The 22,045-nt window shown below is 41.0% G+C and overlaps 1 protein-coding gene across 1 annotated transcript in view; it reads left to right on the top strand.

Annotated features, from left to right (window-relative positions):
• The window catches only part of Nell2 (neural EGFL like 2), a 301,332-nt gene that overhangs the window by 212,899 nt on the left and 66,388 nt on the right, over positions 1-22,045 (top strand). Inside the window, exons 15-16 of the mRNA XM_052161466.1 lie at positions 7,987-8,109; positions 10,781-10,876. Of these exons, the coding sequence (XP_052017426.1) occupies positions 7,987-8,109; positions 10,781-10,876 (219 nt within the window). The remainder of the gene's footprint in view (positions 1-7,986; positions 8,110-10,780; positions 10,877-22,045) is intronic.

Here is a 22,045-nt window from a genome sequence, read left to right as displayed (position 1 = left end):
TCTTCTGAGAGTCTGAGACATAGTGTTGCACTTTTTATATCTCAAAAGTTTCCGCTCACACTTTAGCATGGTTCATTGACTGTGTCCTCTAATAGATTAGAGTGGTGTGGCACCTATAGATTTTACAACAGAAGAAAATGTATATTTCCAAAGCATGGCAGGAGGCTGGTGCGCTTCATGTGAGTTCAGGTCTTGGTGACTTTCGCCATTGTAGACAAACATCTCAGGTTAGATTGAGAGGTTCGGGCAAGGTTTCTGAAGAAGACATTGCTGATGTGAGCAGAGATCAGCCATAGAACATGAAGGATGGCTTCTGACAGACCACAGCATATATATGAATATCAACGCATGTGGGAATATGCACAGCTCACTCTCATGCCTTTAGCAGAACCTCCGTTAATAACTTACTAGTAAGATAATGTAATATATGAGTGTGGGGGAGGGGTGTCTGGTTTAAAAAAGGTCACAGTGAACATCACATTAGGTTAGCAGTGCCTTGGTGATTGTAAGAAAGAATAGTGCGTTGATAAAGGTTGAATTGGAAGAGAGTAGGAGAGTGAAATGAAAGGGGGTGGAACTCAGAGGGATCGCAAGTGTCACCTAACAGTGGTGTGGCAGTGTGCCCACCTGGAGACAATGGAGACTTCACAGGACTGTTGACTCATCCAAGCCCTGAAAACTGCTAACCAGTGCAAATGGAGATGAGAGCTACTGACCTCACTGAAAGAGAGCGGCTCAGAGGCCCTGGCATGGGGCTGCCGAGAAGGGGGAGGGAAATCCATTATGGCTCCTAGAAGTCAGAGGGTGCGTTTCCTGATGGCTTGGGCTGTTCCCTGTGGAGTTCTTAGTGCTTAATTTGAAGGGAAAGAAGAGAAGCAAGGATTTGAAGAGCGCAGGAAGGAGTGGAGGCTCGCTGCTGTTCAGTACCTGAAGGCTTTGCATCAACAGGCCTCTGAGTGCTCACTGGGACACAGCTCCGAGTGAGGCTGCATACTTCAGCAGGCCCTCTCGGGGACCTCACGGGGACCTGGCTTATGCCAGTCATTGTGCTAACTGTGCTATGTGAAGCCCAAGGCTCGCTACCCCTTCCCCACCCCTGGATTGTTTTCTGAGAGTTGTTGTTTGTCTGGTTGGCTGGTTGATCTTTTGAGAGGAGGGTGTTTATCCCACTCACCAGTCCTGTTGCTAGAATCACTTGAGTCTGACATTGCCCTTGGTCTTCGACTTCACTAGCCTTGAATTTGTAATCTTCCCGTCATCTCGCCATGCAGAGCAGTGAGGTTACAATCATAAGCCTAAAAATTTGAAAGTAATTAGTGAAATCTTTTTGTTTTGCTTTTAAAATATGGTCTTGTGCCGGGCGGTGGTGGCGCACGCCTTTAATCCCAGCACTTGGGAGGCAGAGGCAGGCAGATTTCTGAGTTCGAGGTCAGCCTGGTCTACAGAGTTGAATTCCAGGACAGGCAGGGCTACACAAAGAAACCCTGTCTCAAAAACCCAAACCCACCAACCAAACAAACAAACAAAAGAAACAGGGTCTTTCTCAGTAGGCCACCGTGGCTCGGACCTCACTGTCCTGGGGTCGCAGTCGGCGTGCACCGCTGCACCCAGCAAGGTTCTTGCCTTCATACTTCCACTTCTTAATTCTGTCTCTTAACTTGCCTTAAAAAGAAAACAGAATATACCATGGCTTCCAGTTTTGTGGTTTTTGGGTGTGTATGATTGTGGGATTCCTGTGTGTATAAACATGTGTGCCTCGGCTCTATGTGTGTTTATAGTTGTGCTTCTCTATATGTGTTTTGTTTTTTACTCTTTCTCTTGTGTTTGTTTTGTCCTACCTGTTTTGGACTTTTTGTTTTTATTATTATTATTATTATTGATTCTGTTTTCTGTCAAGTGATGGAAATGGTATACACTCAGATAGGAGAAGAGGTGGGCAGATCTCTGAGGAGTTAGGGAAAAGGGAGCCACAGAGTATATAATATGGAAAAATATATTTTTAGCAAATGAAAAATATAATAAAAAAGTAATAAAGGAGTAAGGAAAAATTCAAAAGAAGAAACCACAGAATGCATTCAGGGAACAGTTACAGATTGTCTGGCTGGCAGTCATAAGACATTGGTTGCCTCACAATGTGTTAGACAATGCTGATTCATGAACCAGAAGAAACACCCTCATTAAACTAGTTTGAATTTTTTGTGGAGTCACTCAGGGGGAGGAGGATATCTTTGGACTCTTGTTGGTCAAATAAGGGTTAGTTAAGGAGGTGGGTGCACCAGTGCAAATGCAGACAGGTGCAAAGCAAGCATGCCAGAGGAGGTGCTCTGAACAAACTCCTGGAACAACAGCAGTGGGAAGTCACTGTTGAGCCGGGATGGTCAGTGGGCAGGAAATTCAATAGTGAACAAGAATGTGAGTGGGTTCCCAACGAGCTTTGGAGGGGATTTTTTGCAGTTACTTCAACTACATTAAAAATATATTTCTGTGAAAATGATGTGATTCCTACTTTTTCCGCAATATAGAGGGAATGAAATAAGCAATCCTAAGAACCAAAGTGAGTAATTTTTCATCAATCTGACAGCCAGTGGTTTTCCCTTGCCACCACTAAAAATAGAAGAATTCTGGAAAATATACAAAATGCATTTGGTTTCTAAAAAGTCTATAAAGAGAGCAAATTCTACAAACTATTTAGGTTTTCCCCAACAGGATCGAAATAGAAAAGTACAAGGTAAAAAAAATCGCAGCAGGTAACAAAGAGGGAAGAGGTATTTACTAAGTGTCTGTCATGTGTGAGAGTCTTTGCATTCATTTTTTTTTAGTTTGTTTTGTTGTTGTTTAGTTGTTCTTTTTAATATGTCCCATCTAGAAGTAGTAATTCCTCCATTTTAATCTAGAAAAGTTGATGGCCTGTTTTTCTGAAGCCCAATATCTGAAGCCATGTCTGTCTGAGACTCAGAACCTGCACTACCAAACCCATGGTTTCCCTGATACTGCTGATTAAAATAGCTAGTAATTTTTATTTATTATTCCCTTTATGTTTAGGTATGGTCATAATGAAGCACAGTTCACCGTACATGTTTGAAATCACCTAACATATTATAGTGATGTCCCACAGTGTTAGTGATACTAGGTCACAGGGGTTTTAATCATAGGGATATGTTCTGCTGGTGGTAGCAAGCATATTTGCTAAATACCTGTGCAAAAGTAAGGAGGGAGGTAGAGGACAGAATGAATGATTATCTTTTTGCCCCCTAGACACCCAGAGTCATCTAAAAATCATTATGTTGTAGCATTGAATGTTGTTCAAACCCAGATGCCATCCTTTTTGAAAAAATAGACAGTAAGATGATTGTTCTATGCTGATACTAAGAATCTGTGTACAGGTTCAAAGATATGAGTTGGTAGGATAGAAATGGTGTGTTGTTTCTGGCTATTTGATAATTGTTGTCAGCGTTGCAGATCTACAGTTCTGTTGTTTTGAGGGTCTTCATCAGTCAGCACAGGGAATTACCTGGTTTTTTTTGGTAGGTGCGTGGAACAGTGTTGGGCAGGGAAGGCTTCCTGCAGATTCTGTTGCTTTCTGAAGGCATGCAATATAGTTTGCAGAAATGTAAGAGGAAATCTAATAGGCAGCCAGTCCTTGTTGAGGTAAACCAGTTGTCTAAAATTATTAACACTATTATTATAAGCTTCTCAAAATAACTGTACACTTTTTCATGAGATTCTATGAACTATCTTGCCTCAAAGATAAGTGATCATTTTATGTGCCATACTTTTCTTTTTAAAGGATCTCTTGTCTTTATAAAATTGTGGCTGTCAATATGCATAGAAAGTCACTTTAATCCAGGAAGCCCTATAATTCTGATAAAGCTTTTACCAAACAGGGTTAAAGTATGGTGGAAAATGCAATAATAAAATGATAACTTCTCATTGTAAGCAGTGGAAAACTACACACACATAAACACACACACACACACACAAACACATACACACCAAGAAACATTAAACTTTATGTGCAATGTAAGCTTTATTTATAAGCAAGCAAAATCATGGATGCACACAATGTACATTTGAGTCATAAAAGAGAATATAAATCAATTATTTTTCTAGTTCTAACTCTCCCATGGATTTTACAGTTTTGAGTGGAGGATGAATTTATAAAGCTTGATAGTGCAAGTGTGAAAACCATTGTCAAGTTCCATAGTTTCAATATGGCTAGTCTACTCAGACAGAAGATTAATGAGTTGTAGAGGTTTTGGTTCTGATTAATTACACTATCTTTGTGTGTGTGTGTGTGTGTGTGTGTGTGTGTGTGTTGAGTTTATATAATATTGTTTTAATTACAGAATTTTTTTTAAAAATCACAGAAAAGGACACTAAAATATTTGAAAATTATGTGCATGAAATATATGACAAAGCACTTTTGCAGCTTTTGTAGTCAGATATTATGTTTCAAAATTCTGATAGCTTCTAACCCTGTAATCTTGGCTAAGTTGTTTAACCTCTACAGGGCAAATTTAACTTTATATAAAATAATGATACATAATTTCTATCTAAACGTGATAATTAAGTTACTTACACATTATGTGGCTTATATTAAGCAATGACTCATACTGTAGTTATTAAGAATAACTGTTTCATTCAAATCTGAAAGAGCATCAATATTACATAAACAAAAGAATCAAAGTTCATAGATGCTATTGTAGTTTAGAATCTGTGCTTTTACACCAATAGTATGTCAAATATTCAGTTCTCCATGAACTCAGACTTTGATCTATACCTGGCCAAGGAGGGATAACTCTTTCTGACTCCTGATCTTATGACCATCTGTAAGTGTCTTTCCATCTCTGCTTTAGTCCAATTTAATATCGCAACTATGTGCTGTGTTTTCTGCCTTCCCTCCCAATTAAACTACAAGCTTTTTGAAGTTGCCTACAATTTATAATCATCTATTTATCTTGAGAAAAATCCTAATGTGTAAGTAATATATAAACCTACCAAAGATAGGAGTTAGTGACCAATACAAGTGTATTGTTGTTTTATGTGACATCTACATTAGAAAGAATCCCACTGTCTGCAGAGAAATTTTTTTTTAATTTTTTTTCAAGACAGGGTTTCTCTGTATAACCCTGGCTATCCTGGAACTCACTATGTAGACCAGGCTGGTCTCAAACTCAGAAATACACCTGCCTCTGCCTCCCAAGTGCTGGGATTACAGGCATGCACCTCCACTGCCCAACTAAGAAATTTTATTAATTGAGTTACATCATTGGTATGAAATCAGGTTACACTGTATACCAAGAAAGAAAACAAAGAACGTTTAACACATGAAACATGTCTTTGCCCGCTATCCCTTGAAGTTTCTGGATTCTATATATAAAAATGTGGATTGAATATGTACTTATGTTTATATACACAATATATATATATATACATATATATATATATATCTTCTTGTATAACTCAAGAAACATTCTCTATTACATAATGAAAGGAGATCTAAAGGAAGAGCATTATTGTCTAAGTATGTACAGTGCCCAAGTGGAGCTGAGATTGGATGAGTGGGAGAAGTCGCTCAATATATCGAGAGAGAACAGCAGAGCTTGCTCTGTGGTTCTCAGGCCACAAGAACCCTGACTTTGCAGGCAGGAGACATGAAGACATTTCACAAAGGGCTGGCCAGTGTAGCATGGTCTCTAGGATGGCTAGTGTTTTCCAGGGGATCCTGCGGAGAAGGGCACTTTAGGAGGTGCCAGTTGTGTGTGGAAAGGCATGTCTAGACACTGGAACTGCTGTTTCTGCCTTTCAGTTGCCCAGGAGCACAGACCCTTCTTTCAGAAACCCTGAGTGAGAAAGTAATCCAGGTTGTTTTATTGGGTGATTATTTAAGATTTGTAGAAAACTATGTTCCCGGTGCTAAAACAATCGTGTTGCGCTTGCCCTCTACCCAGAGAGAATGAGCCAACGAAGAGAAGATGGACAGGGGTGGAAATGGCTCTTAACCCATCAGCATCTTCCTTTAAGTGTAGACAGCTGTATCCATAGAGACTCATAGGTTAACTGCAATGCTTCCAATTGTTCTGGGAAGAAAACTAACAGCAGGCACAAACTTAAGAGCATAGATTCCTTTTGTTTCAGTCAGAATTCAAAGGAATGTGGACTGCCCATTCTGGCCCATCTGACATTTTATGGATGTCTATGTACAAGGAGTCTGTGTAACTGTACACTTTTCCTCCACTACAAACAATAAGCAAGGACTCATACACTTATGAGATGTTCTAATTTAAGAGAATATTAGGGTGTGACTTAGTCAGGGTTTCTGTCCCTGCATAAAAATCATGACCAAGAAGCAAGTTGGAGAGGAAAGGGTTTATTCTGCTTACTCTTCCACACAGCTGTTTATCACCAAAGGAAGTCAGGACTGGAACTCAAGCAGGCCAGGAAGCAGGAGCTGATGCAGAGGACATGGAGGGATGTTTCTTACTGGCTTGCTTCCTCTGGCTTGCTCAGCCTGCTCTCTTATAGAACCCAAGAATATCAGCCCAGGGATGGCACCACCCACAAGGGGCCCTCCTCACTTGATCACTAATTGAGAAAATGTCTCACAGCTGGATCTCATGGAGGCACTTCCCCAACTGAAGCTCCTTTCTCTGTGATAACTCCAGCCTGTGTCAAGTCAACACACAAAACTAGCCAGTACAGGGAATAAAAGTATTTATAGTATTTGAGTAATTTTGTTAGGAACTTACAAAAAACCTACCCAATGATGCAACTCTAAAGCACTGGTATTGATAATTTTGTGTTCCTCTAATGGATTATTGGGAATAGTTTCAAAAAGTTTTATTACAGGGATAGAGTTAAAATGATCATAATTAGGCTGCCTTATATTATGAGACATGACATCATAGTGAAAGGTTAATGAATATATATTTAAAAAAAACTATAAGACAGTCCATTAAGACTTGTCTTAAATCACATAGTGTAGTCTCAACCATACATGCCAAATACAGAATTTTTGAAGTTACAGCTATGTTAATGTTAAAATGGCCTGGGTATAGAGTTCTAAAATGAAAAGCTCAATCAGTGATGTGAAAGAAACCCAGATAATAAGGAGTTCTGGCCCTAAACTAATCTGTTTGCATGTCCTTAAATATTTTATTTCCTGCCCAATGTGATTTTGATCTTAGATATTTTCTTTTACCTTATATTTACTATTAGCTTCTGTGTCTTGGCTGAATGTTGAACATCTGAAGTTACCTAATACCCTGGAAATCCAAGCAAGCTCTATGATTACTTGAGCCCCAATTGCCTCCTCCTAGGTGTCGTGATCTGGTCTGCCTCTCTCATAGTGGTGCTAGAAGGACCAAGGGATTGAGGGCTTTCTAAAGGAACAAGGGGATGTCATGTTGGCTGTGTATCATCTATGCATTTGTACACATTAGACCCATGTATTAGGAAAGCAAATCCGTCTTATCGAATAGACACAGGATGGTTTATTTGTGGAGGGAAGGCACTGAAGGTAAGATCTCTCCACAACAGTACATAAGAATCTTTACTCTGGCAAGTGCAGCTGCAAATGTGAACTGCTGGCATCTGATTCCCAGAACTTGCCCAGTGCCAATAATATATTATGAGGAACAGTTAGATGGCAGACTTATTTGTACAAGGATAACTCCCTAAATGTCAGTCACAGAGGTTACATTGGCATCTATTTCAGAGAACGTCTGTTCTATCCTACCACTGGTAGGCCTTTGTTTCAAATAATTTTGAGCATATATTTTTAAAAAATATGGACTATTTGTGTAATTCTAAAACAGCACAATAATACTCTAAAATTTGAAACCATCCAGGGCTGCCTTTAATTTATAATTTGCCTCTATCAACATTGGGAAGAACTGCTCTGTAATAACCAAAACATTGATATGTGTAAAGTGTGATACCTGTGAAAACGCTCCTTGAGTAACGAAACACTATTCTTCATTTCAGAACATGATGAGTGCCTCACAAACCAACACAACTGCGACGAAAATGCTTTGTGCTTTAACACTGTTGGAGGACACAACTGTGTCTGCAAGCCTGGCTACACTGGCAATGGAACCACGTGCAAAGGTAGGGAGCCGCTGTGGCAACCTCTCTGCATCACACACAGGACCGCCCAGCTCCTCGCCCTTTGCCTCCCTCCTCTGTACCTCGTGGACAGGGCACTGCATGAGTGTTTCGGAATGTCGGAATGTCGGTACAAGGCTCCTCACCCTCCCTCAGCTCCTGCCTCCCTCCTTAGCTTTGTCAGCAGCTAAGTAGCCAAGCAGTTCAGCTTGCCCTGCCCTTCTCTTCTGTGACCTCAGCCACAGCATTTGTGTTCTTTCTCTCTCTCTCTCTCTCTCTCTCTCTCTCTCTCTCTCTCTCTCTCTCTCTCTCTCTCTCCACTCACAGCCACACCTTGGGTGTTTATATCACAAGCTGCTCCAGCTTTGAAACCACAAGCCTCTTCACCCCAACTTCTTCTTCCTCTAATCTGCGAACTCTGTTTCTTCTTCTAAAGCACCCTTCAGCTTCTGTGAATCTTTCTATTCATTAGGTTTACCAGTTTTGTTTTGTTTTGTTTTGGGCTCAAATATGAACATTTCATAATAGTGATTTTTCTGTACACTGTGTTAATCCACCCAGAAATACCACCCTGTCTCCTTAGTTTCTGTCACCATGGGGCTAATATTGCCTATGCACACTGGCTTTGCATGCATTGTAGTTTCTCGTGTTTGCAGGTTGGTCAGTGCCAGCTGACAGTTCCCCTGAATGCCCACCTCCCTGTTAGTTGCCATGGGTGGACGTTCCATGTGTAGTTCATTTCCATTTATTAATCAATTCTCTTTCCTCCAAGCCTTTCGTCAGGCGACCTTATGCCTCTCTTCACCCAGGAAATGTGAAACTATGAAATCCTATATAGAATAGAGTTCATATTCCTTAGTGTCAATTCATATAATGTAGGCCATCCAGGCTCCAAAGCTGCTCACCTCACAAATGTGCGGTATCCTCTGCATTGGCATTCAACAGAGGAGCCTTACTGTGCTCATGTCACTGAGAAGAGAGGACAAGAGTGAGCGCACTGTGGGTCAGAAGGCACCGCTCATAAGCGCGTTGTCTCTTGCATTGGCATTCAAAATGTTGTGGGTTTTCATATAGATCATCATAGCAAAGCTCTTTTCATTTCAGGGCTCAAATCTTACAAGCATTTGCCTGGAAAAAAAGACTAACAATTCAACCAAGCCCTTAGAAGTTCCTTCAAAATATCTGGTTTGGCTTTGTTGGCCTCAATGCTTCTTCCTCTTATTTCTGCTTGATACTGATTCGTGTCTGATATGAAAACCAGGTCATAAAGTATAAGTCAGGAGATTATAAGCAGATACCATCAGAGTCACACTTGCACTTAGATGGAAGAACACTTGTAAGAAACTTTAAGATCCCTCTGGGAGTTAGGACTACACATTTTCTGAATTATGACATTCAACTTCCCACCGAGGAGGGGAAAGGAGTTAGACATGAAAGTGTAACTGGGCCCTAAGTCCCTGCGTTCTATGCTGCCATTCAACAGGCTCGGACTGGTTAAGGGAAGCCTGGAAATGGCCTGGGTGACGACATTTGTTACTTTGTTTGGATGTTTAAACTCCAAATGCATCAAAAAAAAATTCCTTGCTGGGCCACGGCTCTATTTTGTGTTGGTTTTGTTTTTGTTTGTTCCTTTTCTTCTTTTCCCCCCCTCTTCATGCATAAGATAGAGACAGACTTAGGACCAAAATCAACACAGGCTTTGGTTACCTTACCACCTTTAGAAAGTGTAGCCGGCAACTCAGATGAAGCTTACACCTTCAAATCTCTAGTTGAACCCTCCAGCCAGTGTGTGGCAGGAAGTGCTCGCCCACAGACCTGGTCAGGAGAGCCCTGAGGTAGCAGCGGCCTTCATGGGTCAGTGAGTAAGCTGAGGGCTCAGGCTCGCCCACCCTGGCTTTGCCTTCCACCTCCCTTGGTTTTCCTTGCTGCGGTTGCTCCTCTCCTCCTCAGCTGTGTGAGAGGCAGCCTATATCAGGAGGCCATTTGTCCAGCGGTTCCCACCTCAGACCTTTCCTTTTCAGAGGAAAGCTTGTCCGAAACTCAGCTTTCAGCATATCAGGCCTCACGGGGTCTCTGGCCTGACCTCTCCTTAGCAGGTGATTGCTTTTCTCTCAGAAGGCCACTGGAGTGAATGGTCCTTGCCGTTGGTGAGTGTAAATCAGCAGGCCAGCCCAGAACTTCTGGAAGGATGAGAAACTTCTCTCACGTCTTAGCACGTTAGCCAGTGTGCAGTCGGCTCCGAGCCTCAGGGGTCCATCATTTCTATCTCCTCTTCTCATTCCCTAATGATTTGCTTCATCTAGAACAGCTACCACTTTTAAATGTTTATTTCCAAGTGTGTGTTTATTTTTTTTTACAAGGGAATATAATACAAACTGCAATGCATTTCACACAGCCTGAGGTTACTGTGTTTTGATACGTTTCAGGCAAGCTATTTCCTTACTGTTAAAAAGCAGGTACTGTTTCTAAATTCATACTGGGAGTACAGAGTACTATGTCATAATGAAATCACCGTGTCCTTCACCCTTTGCCTGCACATCTGGAAAGGGAGTAAGGAAGAACTGGGCATAGAGATTACAGAGCGGGTTACTTACAGCGTGGCTCACTTACAGCGCGGTGACAGGCGTGTCTGACACTGTTTGTCTGATTCATTCATGTATCTGGATTATTGTAGCTTTCTGCAAAGACGGCTGCAGAAACGGAGGTGCCTGCATTGCTGCCAATGTGTGCGCATGCCCACAAGGCTTCACCGGACCCAGCTGTGAGACAGGTAGGACTGTCATGTCACCCACAAATGTCTTCTTACCTCGACACATACAGTAACTAGGGGGAGGAAAATACCACTTCAGGTTTCAAGTGGGCTTCCAAACCGTGACTCTGTTACTCACCGAGTGCTGGAGGAAGAGGCGGGGGAGGGGGGAGAAAGTTCAGTGATGCCTGCTCACTGGTCGGCGGCCTAAAGTCACGCTGAGGAGGTTTTGTAGCTATTACAATGAGATACATGTTGAGCTTTTCCAGAAAGATGAGTGGGATTGCCCCGGATTTCAAGACTCAGTAATACTTACTGCTCATTCAGAGCATCTCTTTACTGGAAATGGTGGCTATATTTAAGCACAGAGTTGAAGGGGATGGCTGTGTCTGACCCTAGGATATGCTGCAGTCTGCATTTACGCTTGGAATATTAAAATTTGGCCCACTTTCATTTATTGTTATTTATTAGAAAATGTTCAAACCACTTATTCATAAGTCATTCGTTTAAGTGCTTGCTGAATTTATTTTTCCTGAGACATACTAATGGTAAAAACCTCCAAAAAATGTTGAAGACTATGTGGTGTGCATGCAGCTCATGACTAAAAAAATAGCAGGTTCTGTCAGAAGAAAAGCACACTTTAGCAGTCAAACTGAAGGTTCCCCAATTGAAATCATATGGGTTTGGCTGCCATTGTAGAGTCTCATGGCAGATGACCTCAGAAACTGCCTATGTCCCAAGAGAAATTTACCACTAGTGATTGCAGTTGTATATTACATCCCTTCTCGCAAGTGTCCCTGCAGGAGCTGTCCTGTGTGCTGTGCCTCTTTTGTACTTCAGAGTCGTGTGCTTTAGTAAAAATACTGCCCAATCAGTGTGTGAAGCAGACAATGACCTGCTCTACTTGGGGAGTGCATATGTTAGTATAAGATCCTGCTGGAGTATGCAGGCTGTACTCACCAAGGCCTTGCCTTCCTGGGTCAGCTATTTCAGATTGGCCTATGAGGAATTGTTTTGAGTCTTCAGTGAATAATTGACTCAGATCCCTGACGTGAAATAGTGAGACTTTTATATGTGGGATTCTTTTAAAGGCACCATTTCCTACATCAGAATCCCACAAATATATTTTGTATATGAATCAAACTTGTTAACCTTTTAAACATGTGGCTTTTGAGCATCCAATTGCTACAGAATTTGCTGGATCAAAATCAGCCACCACTGATGGAGCGATTCACCAGAATTCTTATCCGCTGATACTTACTTCTCCACCACTGTTTCCAGACATACAAAGGCACACTGTGAACTTCTGTACTCCAGTGTTTTGCTGATCAGATTTCCCAGGAATAATACTTTGTGCTGGTTCAGGTTAAAAGTCTGACTACTGGCTTTTTTAGATCATTTCCCTGATGTGAGGGCAATGGTCTAGAACTTTGATGAATAAGAGTCACATCCAGTCTGGCATATCATCCATCTATTTAAAAGTCACATGATGAGGTGGCAAAATCTGTAATGGCATTATACTAATTTAGCAATGACATATTCAATACTGAGATTAAAAATAGCCACTAGAATATTTAGCTTTCTTCAATTATCCCTAATCTTTGAGACTATGTGCAGACAGTTCCAGGGTGTCTCTAAGTAGCTTTGTGTAGCAAACAAGGACTTTGAACACAGACAGAGGCTGGGCGCTAGCCCTATAGTTTACCTGTAGCCTTGACTTCCTATTTTCTGTTCCCTCTAACCCTAACCTCAATCATCACAATTTTCTCCCGAGGTAGTTATAATCTACATTGGAGTATTAAAAACTCTGTTTCTGAGTGATTTAGTTTTTTATATCCCTAAAGTCAGTTATCAGGTGCAACAAAGATGCTTTTCATCCCAACTCCTTGCTTTCTAAGCAGTGCTGCCTGGTATCTTTGGAAACCTTAACTTCTAAGACCCTAAAGAGAGCATATTATTCCTGACTGGACCAGGGTCTGTTTCTTCTCGTCTTGGCTGGTATTGTAGAAGGTGAGGGTTCTCCTCCAGTCTCCACTAAACATCATAACCCAAGTACCATCCTATCACCCCGATATTGTGTTTTCTACTTGTGATGTGATGTTTTATTGCACCCTTTATGATAAAGAGCATATTATCTTATTTTATAATCAATAAAGATCCTGGAGGTGTCAATTCTACTTCTGTCTCCTCACCTTACTTTAATTTTTAGATACTAAACTCCACAATCATGGGGTAGATCCTGTTCACTTCCATATGGTCCACATCTTGGTAGATATTCTGTAAATACTGGTGTAAATGGATTACCAATTCAGTGATGAAGGAAACTGTATACTAACTTTCTTGACAGACCATTTAGCATGTTACTTTAAAGCAGTCTTTAGGATCTCCCGCCTGTCCTTAAACGTCTCAGGTGAAAAATTCCTGCTTTTTTTTTCTTCATCTTGTCATTCTTGTCTAACACCATGTTGCCTGCTCCAGCATTTAGTGTCCAACCATATTTGATCAGATCTCTGTTTTTTGCTATGCTCACACCTTCAATGCATGTTAATCCTATTAGCTTTAACAGTAAGGATCGTGGAGATTTTCCATCTCTCAGGGTAAAGAGAGCATCCAGAGGGTGATGCATTCCAGGTGCAGAAGTGGCCAAGCTGTAGCCTGATGGAGCTGGGTCCATGGAAAGCCTCGAGAGGTCATGGGCATGCCGGTCCAACTGCACTGAGCATGGGCTGGAGAAAAGAAGTCCCACCTTTGCTCAAAAACAATCTTAGCGAGCAGGGCATTTACCAGTTCTTGTGATTTCACTTGAAAAGGTTTCTCCTAGAAGTTTCTTCCCCCTTTTATTTAATCTGTTTCTGCATTCTGTGTCTTAGTAGAAATGGTGGAAGCGATTTACTAACTTCAAAAGGGAGTTGTGCGTGCATTCTTTATTGAGCTAAATTAATTTTTCATGGACTTCTTAGCCACTGTACAAAATCACCCACATGGAGAGCATAACTTCATTTTTAATTAAGCATCCAAATATTCTCGGAGATGTTTGACTTGGATTTAGGAGGGTGATTACTCCTTGTATAACTCAGAACAATGTGTTAGAAATGTGTGCGCCAAGATCTAACGGCTCTGCCATTGCTGTTCGCTATTTATTGCCCATGGCTAAACCCCAGCAAACGTGTGTCTAGTGATATGATTAATATGCAAAGCCGTCTTACACAAAAAGTAAATCTTTCATAATGATTTAGTACATAATGCTAAAAGATCTTACAGTCTCCTACAAGCAACTGCTTTCTTAGATGAAATTAAAATGTTTGTAACTGGAAAAGATTAGGTATTCAAATGGCAAATTTGAAAAAAAAAGCAAATATGAGGTTAAATATCAAAGAAGAGACCATGTGTTTTGGTGCTAAACAGCTCCCTTATTCTTATGTGTAAAATAGTGAGTTTCTTACCTATTGATCAAAACGTGGTAAAATTTGAGCTATTTTTACTGAGTGGCTAAATAAACCTAAGTTTAAGTTGCATTAGCTTTTTAATATACATAGTTTCAAACAGAAGAAATGAAGCAAAAGGCATATGAGTGTCAATTTATTTCAAAATAACTTCAAATGGATTAGAGCTGATTGACTTTAAATTATACATTGCATATTAATATGTGCTAGCAATTATAGAACTAGAACTAGGTAGATAATAAAAATCGTTTTTAGTACATAATCATATCCTGATAGAAATATGTATAGCAAGCATCATTGGTGTTAATCAATCAGTGATGAGGTTGGATCATATATTGCATATATTGTAATTTTATAATTTATAATCTCTTACCTTTATAAGGTGAATCTTGCAAAAGATTGTATTCATTTGTGTCACTTTACATGGGAAGGCTAAAACATTAAAAAACAAAAGAAAATCTGGAAAGCATACCTTTTTACTTTTTTTTTAACTTTTACTTAACAAAATTACACACATATTACCCCCCTAAATTTCATAAGATTATTTTAAAAATGGGGGCCGTGTGATAAAGTAGTCACTCAATTGTGTTTCTTGTATGAAGACCTGGGTTCCGTCCTGCCTTCCCTGGTGCTGGAGTAAGGGCAACAGAAATCATCTCACCAAACCTTCCAACTGAAGCACTTACATGCATTAACTGGGGTACTTGAGCATACCTACTCTTTATGTAGCAGTCCTCGGACTCCGTTATGTTATGTTATGCTATGTTATGTTATTATATTGTGTTGTGTTGTATTGTGTTGTGATGTGATGCCATGCTGTGTTATATTGTGTTGTGTAGTGTTGTGATATATCATATCATATATCATGTCATATCATATCATGTCATGCTATGTTATATGGAAGTGTGGTCTTCTCGCAGCATTTAAGCCAGGGTTCAAGAACATGAAAGTAATTGCCAGAGAAGCATCAGCTCAACTCTCAGCTCTTTCCTCCTCCTGCCGTGTGATTCATGCTACTTCACTATTCCATGCCTTAATTTGTGCACAACAATAATACCTTCCACCTTATTCCAGAGATTAAGAGAATTGGGCAAGGCAGCGTGATATTTAAGATTTGACAAGTGGCGCTTGGATGGTATTTTATATCATTATTGAGACATTAGTGAGCACACCCCTGAGTTATCTGGATGCCCAAGAATCCTATCAAAGAAATTTTGTTTTCTTTTTTTAACTAATAAATAGCTTTGGTCTAGTTTTACTATTGTTTAGTAGTTTAAAATATGTGATTCAGGAATTTCAAGCCTTTCAAGAAAATTAATTCAAATGGAAATCTTTCAATCTTAATCTTTATGAAAATATAAATACTCTTCAGTTTTCTTTGAAATAGTTAGATTAGACAGTGTTGCATGTCTGTATTCCTAGTATTTGAGAGGCTGAGGGAGAGGGTTAATCTGAGCTTGATGCCTCACTGTGAACTATTTCACAAGTACCAATCGACCCAGGGCTACATAACAAGACTGTTTCAAAATAACCCTAAAAGAGTAGTTCTCAGTGTCCGAGGCCAATGTCATTCTTCCAAGTCCTTCAGATTAATTAGAAAAAAAATCCTGCTCACTTTCTCCCAGTATCAGTCATGTATAATAGATAAAAGGCGTGATGGGGACATATTTTTATACTCTTACTGTAAGGCCTGCCTAATTAGCACTAGAAATGAGGACACTCCATGCGCCTAACCAAGGGAGAAAATGTCTTCTAGCTGGTACAGAGCAGGCTTTCAAGAAAATAGGACAAGTGGAGCTCTTTGAAAATATCAAAATATCTTCACTTTTATTTTGTTAAAAATGTTCATGTGTGTTAAGTGTTTTATTTATTCTTTGAGAATTTCACAATATACATTTGATCCCATATTGTCCTTCCTCAAAGCCATCTCAAATCTTTCACTACCTTCCTACCACCTGGTTTCATGTTCTTTCTCTCTCTTATCTACTAAACCAATCCTCCCAAAATAAACAAAGGAAGCAAGGGGTGTCTGATTCATGTTGGCCCACTAGTGGGAATGTCCTAGAGTGTGGGGATATACCCAGTAAGACTCCATAGAAAAGCTTATGCTCCCACCCCCACCCCACCCCCACCCCTGTGCCCTCACCAGTTGCTAATAGGTTCCTGTCTAGGGGCACTTTGTGTCCACCTCCTCTTCCCGTGTTGGGATTTGATCTGGTTCCAGCTTGTCCAGGCCCTATGTGTGCACATGCTGCCACTATCTTGAGTTCATATACGTATCTGCCCTGTTATGTCTGGAAAATACTATTTCCTTGGAGCTTGCCCTGCAGCTCTGGGGCGAGATTTCTGAGTGCTTGGCAGATGGAAAAGGTGGTGGGGAAATGTTTTCTTGGAGATGAAAGTTTTAGAGGAAACAGAGGCACAGCTGCTGTTTGCTTCTTGGATGGGGAAAAATAAGAAAATGGACACGTGACGTGGGTAAGGTATTTTTAGATATGTGAAAAGCTGCAACAGTATGTGGCTCGAGGAGTCACTGGAGTAAAGGTGGTTTAATGGGAAAGAAAGATCCTGTTCCAAACATCAAGTGATCTGATCACAAGAAAGGAGTGGCCAGCTGGATTGGTCCAGCAGAGTGTGGGTGACTGGAATCTATTTGTTTCTTGTGGGGTCCTGGGATTCTGAATGTCTCATTCCCTCATAGTATTTACTGCTGCAAAGTTTCCCTCTGAGCACACCACCCAGAGGCCTTAGTGAGTGGGTGGCTGTCACGTCTATGTACAAATCCTCCCACTACCAACTGTGTATGTGGACTGAGGGAAATTTCTTAAGAAGGTTAATAATTTTCCTTTCTAAACTGAGAAATGAATGGTTTGATAACAATTACAGCAATGGTAAGCATTCCTTGTTACTGCGACTTTACCTCTAATCCTTATAATGACTAACTAAAGCAGTTGTTCGCAGGTCGGGGAGGTAACTAGTACACTAACTAGTAGTTCGCTTTGGTCTGTAAGGCCAGTGGAGTAAGGAAGTAGGAATTGTGTCCACGGTGTTCCTGCTGCACCACAGGATGGCAGAACACCCTCACAACGGCCAGCATTGTGGAATGCATGCACCAGGTTCTCTATATTTAACAGTCATTAAGCTCCTATACATACCCAGCATGACCGGAAGTTTGTAAAGATGCAAGAAATAAATACGGGTTTTTTCTTTGAAGTTTTGTACTGTCTGACTGCACTGGGGAGCACTTTATTCAAACAACAGGGAGAGGACAGGTGGCTCCAAAGCAATACCCAATACCTTTGAAGTGACTGTCACACACTCCTGTCTGGCATGGTAACTGGGAAAGGGAAACTGGGAAAGGGCTCTCAAAGAGTTCTGCGCAGCAGGCGTCATTCACAGAGAGCTTCCAGATGGCTTCCTGATGCTGGAGCACAGGACGCAAGCCCATAGCTGACTAGATGTATAGAGAGAGCCCAAGAGGTTTCCATAGCCAGTGTTCTCGGTGTCCATGTCTAAACCAGTATAAAGCTGAGTAAGAATGAAGTTAACCTTGTGGGTCAATCACAGTAAGTGAAGGAACTCGGTCCTGGTCATCTCAGACAACGGCGTGTCCCTGGTGTAGAAGGCTCTCTTTGCATGGTAGCCTTGATGGAAATGCTCTCTCACTTAAGGAAGTTTTTCCTTCAGATTTTAAAAGGCTCAACTCCAGTCTTACAAACAACCTAGATCTTCTCCTGCTAGTGAGCAGCCACTTATATTTTTACTGGTTGTTACTTTTTAAACTATTTAATTCAACAAAAGTAAAGTGATTAATTATAACTAGGATTTTGGCTTGAAGATCAACTAATGGACCTTATAAAAACATTAACTATGTATTATCACTGTATTATATTATTATTATTATTATTATTGTCATGACCATTATTAGTAAAACCAGATAACTTAAAACCTGGGTGTCTGTGACCCATCCTTAGTGGGCAAGGATTACGAGTTCAGTGTGTCTTATAAGATGCTACCCTTCACTCAGTGACTGAAGAGAAGGACTCTCTTCAGTCTCAAACTGAATTACAACTGGTGGGCGGTGGATTCCCTTAAACAGAACACTACACTGAGTGAGCGCTCACACCGACTGCCTAATTAACAGAAGGAATAGCCGCTGTTGGCTTATGTCGGAACTATTGGCTTATATAGGATTATGGTGAGGAAGACTGCTAGATTTTTTATATGTAATGAATATTCATAAATTAATCAAATCTTTAGGAGATTTACATTCCTGTAAGGAGAGTAGAATGGGGGGGGGGGCTTCCCTCCGTGCCCTGCACTTGCTCTGGTTGTTGCCTTTAGACTGTCCCCTGATTTGGAATTACTCTTACAAACTACATATTTTTTTAATCTTTTAAATTTATTTTACATCCTGATTGCTGCCTTTTTCTCTCAATACCCCCACAGTCCCTCTCCCCGTCCCCCCTCCCCTTCTCCTCTGAGAGGGTGGACTTACCCCTTATCCCCCCTCTGCCAGGCACATGAAGTCTCTGCAGGGCTAGGTGCATCCTCTCCCACTGAGGCCAGACAAGGCTGCCCAGTTAGGGGAACTTATTCCACAGACAGGCAACAGCTTTAGGGACAGTCCCCACTCCAGTTGTTGGGGATTCACATGAAGACTGAGCTGAGCATATGCTACATCTGTGTGTGGGGGGGGGGGGGCTAGGTCCAGCCCACATATGTTCTTTGGTTGGTGGTTCAGTCTCTGAGAGCCCCAAGGGTCCAGGTTAGTTGACTCGGTTGGTCTTCCTATGGAGTTCCTATCCCCTTCATGCCTCTCAATTCTTCACATATAACTTCTTAATAAATATTATCTCTGTACATATTTCTTGGCCCTTTTTTTTACATCATTTTATGTTGTTAACCACTATCTTAGATAGTAGGTCTTTCCATCCCTTCTCACTTTTAGAAGCAAAAGCTAAAGTCAGTGTATTGCTGTTCAAGGTCACATTGTTTTCAAACTGAACATCCAGGAGTTCAGTGCAGGCATGCACACGCCCAAAGCCCGTGTCCTTGCTATGGAGGAGCATGCACAGGAATTTTCTGCACTCCCATTGAAGCAGCACCAGGAACTGGAACTGCCTCCTCCTCCCCTCCTCTTCCTCCTCCTCCTTCTTCTTTTCCTGGTGTTTAAGGAAATAACTTGATACATGCAAATAACATGTAATGCTCACAGCAGGGTAGGTAGGATGTTCATCTCCTCAAACACTTATTAATTTTACAGTTGGAAAACAAACTCTCCTAGTAGACTGTAGGGATCCAATAGTGCTGTGGAACACTAGAATTAAGTCTTCACATCTGCATTTTGGCAGCTGTTATCTGACCCCTCCATCTTTCCTAATCTCTGGTCTCCACTCCACCTCCATGAAACCAACCTGTTGACAGTCCCCATGGGCTGGAAGCCTGTGACATGTGTCTTTTCTGCCTGGCTCATTTGCCCAGGTGCCCTCTTCCTGCTGTGGTCCCTCTGGTTGACATTTTTCAAACGTAGAAATTGTTCAAGAGTACATACAAACTTGACTGTCCCATTTATTTCCAGACACTATTGGCTTTATAGAACAGAAATACCCTGGAATCTTCAGAAGGCATTCGCCTATGTCATGGTTTCTCCAAAGCTGATCTTCACGTCCCTAGGAGTTCATGTCACCCCACATTCTGAGCTTGCTCTTCCACATGCTCTCTGCCTTGTCTCTTTTCTTTCTGTTTTTGTTGGTGGTGATTTATTTTTTTTGTTTGGGGGGAGGGCTCCTTTTTGCTGTTTTTATTTTTTATACACTGTGAAGCCCGGGTTAGATGGCCTGATAATTCTCCTGCCTGTCTCCCAAGTGCTAAGGCCGGTGCTGCCAAACCACGTTCTGTTTTCTTTTCTTCTCACGGCACTGTTGAAGTCAAAAGACTGTCCATCTCTCTCCATTTCCTGCACTCCCATTGAAGCAGCACCAGGACACAGAACTGCAACAGAGTTGGAACCAAACTGTTGAGGATGAGGGGAAGAGACTAAAGAAGGACAAAGCAGTAGAGAGGATTTTTAAAAAACACATGGAAGCCAGGCTTTCTAAACACGATGTGGGGATTTCTTGCCGTGGAGTGAGAAGCAGGCTTTCCATTAAGCTCTAACTTACTTGTATAATCTTGAGAAAAACATCTGTGTTATAAGAAGAAGAAAAATGGCAACCAGAGAGACCACAGCAGGAAGAGGACACATGTGCAAAAGAGCCAGGTCACAGAAAAGAGAGAGGTCACAGGTTCCAGTCCCATAGGGACTCTCAGCAGCTTGATACCGTGTTAACTAAAGCCGGATCTTCAGTTGTTCAAGAGTACATACATACTTGACCATCCCATTTATTCTCAGACATGGGAATGTTGTTTCAGTAGCTGATCTAGCCCTGGCAGTGTGCTCCCCAGATCTCGCCCTGCCTTAAAATTTACACAACAATATGTTTTGTCATTAACTTGTCCCAACCTTCGAAATGCATTTGCTTCTGCCCCTGCCCTGGCCCTGCACAAGATTAATTCCTTCTAGTGGGTGTATCTGCCATCTCACAGCCTTTCTTCTCTTCCTAGATTGTTCCTATCATTTCTGAAATTTTGTGTGTCCTGCATCTCTTTAAACCTTTAAACTTGCTATCTCTTTCTATCATGGTGTTATCTGTCATTTATCATCTGTCAGTCAGTTGGTTACCTAACTAATGTCTATCCACACCATAGTCTCTTTATTTCCCAAGTCTCTAGAGATGAGAACAGAAGCATGGCCACCTTCACCCTCTGCCAAGATGCTTCCTCTGTTGTGACACCCATCAGTCTCCCTAATATGCACTCTTCCTTTTGAAGTATGCTTTAACAATCCCCGATACATCAGTTGGTCATTAATGAAAACCTGGCCTACTCCAAGTGTGGTTTAATTAGCTTGCATTCATTAGTTCATTTTAATCACATCAATGGCTTTCTTAAATATGCCTAATTATTTTCAGGATCATTTTTGAAAACACACACACACAATTCTTAGTAGCGGGATTAAATATTGGCCCAAGGTCACATAGCAGACATGTGCTAGCCCTGAATGTTTACACCTGGTCTTGGTCCACTCTTGTGTCCAAATCCCTCATATTTTTCTGAGAAGTTCTTCTTGATTTGTGCAAGTAGCATTCTTTTCCCTTCTCAACACAAGCATTCTCTGATGCTGTGCCCCTTTGTGTTATATTGTTTAATTCTTAGTCATAAAGTAGAAGACATTATCTTAAACATTTATGGAGTCTGATACATTGTTATAGGGAATCAGTCTAGTAATTTATACAATATTTTTTATAGCTAAAAAAGGAAAATAAGGGTCTAATTTGATAATAACTCATGAATTTCATAAGCAGATGATTTTAAGATTCTTTTGAAGAAGGTGAACACTTAATACCTCCAGCAGGATGTAGTGTGCGTGCCTTAGATCTTGGGAGACTAACCTGAACTACATTAGGAAACTTGGGTAAGTGTGACACTCAGGGAGACCTGAAAGTACAGGGTGCCAGCCCTTCTAGGGATGTTGGTTCTAAGAAGAAAAAAAAATCACTGGAAAGAAGCAGGTGCTCTTAGCTGGCAGGAGAGATAGAAGCTACTCAACACACAATTAATGATCTACAAAAATAGCTATCATCAGGATCTGAGAAATCTGCCTCCATATGTGTGCAAAAAAAAAAAAAAGAATAAAACAAAATAA

This window comes from Apodemus sylvaticus, chromosome 17, assembly GCF_947179515.1.
Source record: "Apodemus sylvaticus chromosome 17, mApoSyl1.1, whole genome shotgun sequence".
Lineage (NCBI taxonomy): Eukaryota > Metazoa > Chordata > Mammalia > Rodentia > Muridae > Apodemus > Apodemus sylvaticus.
Note: the sequence above shows the minus strand (reverse complement) of the source record. Positions and strands in the feature narration are given on the sequence as shown.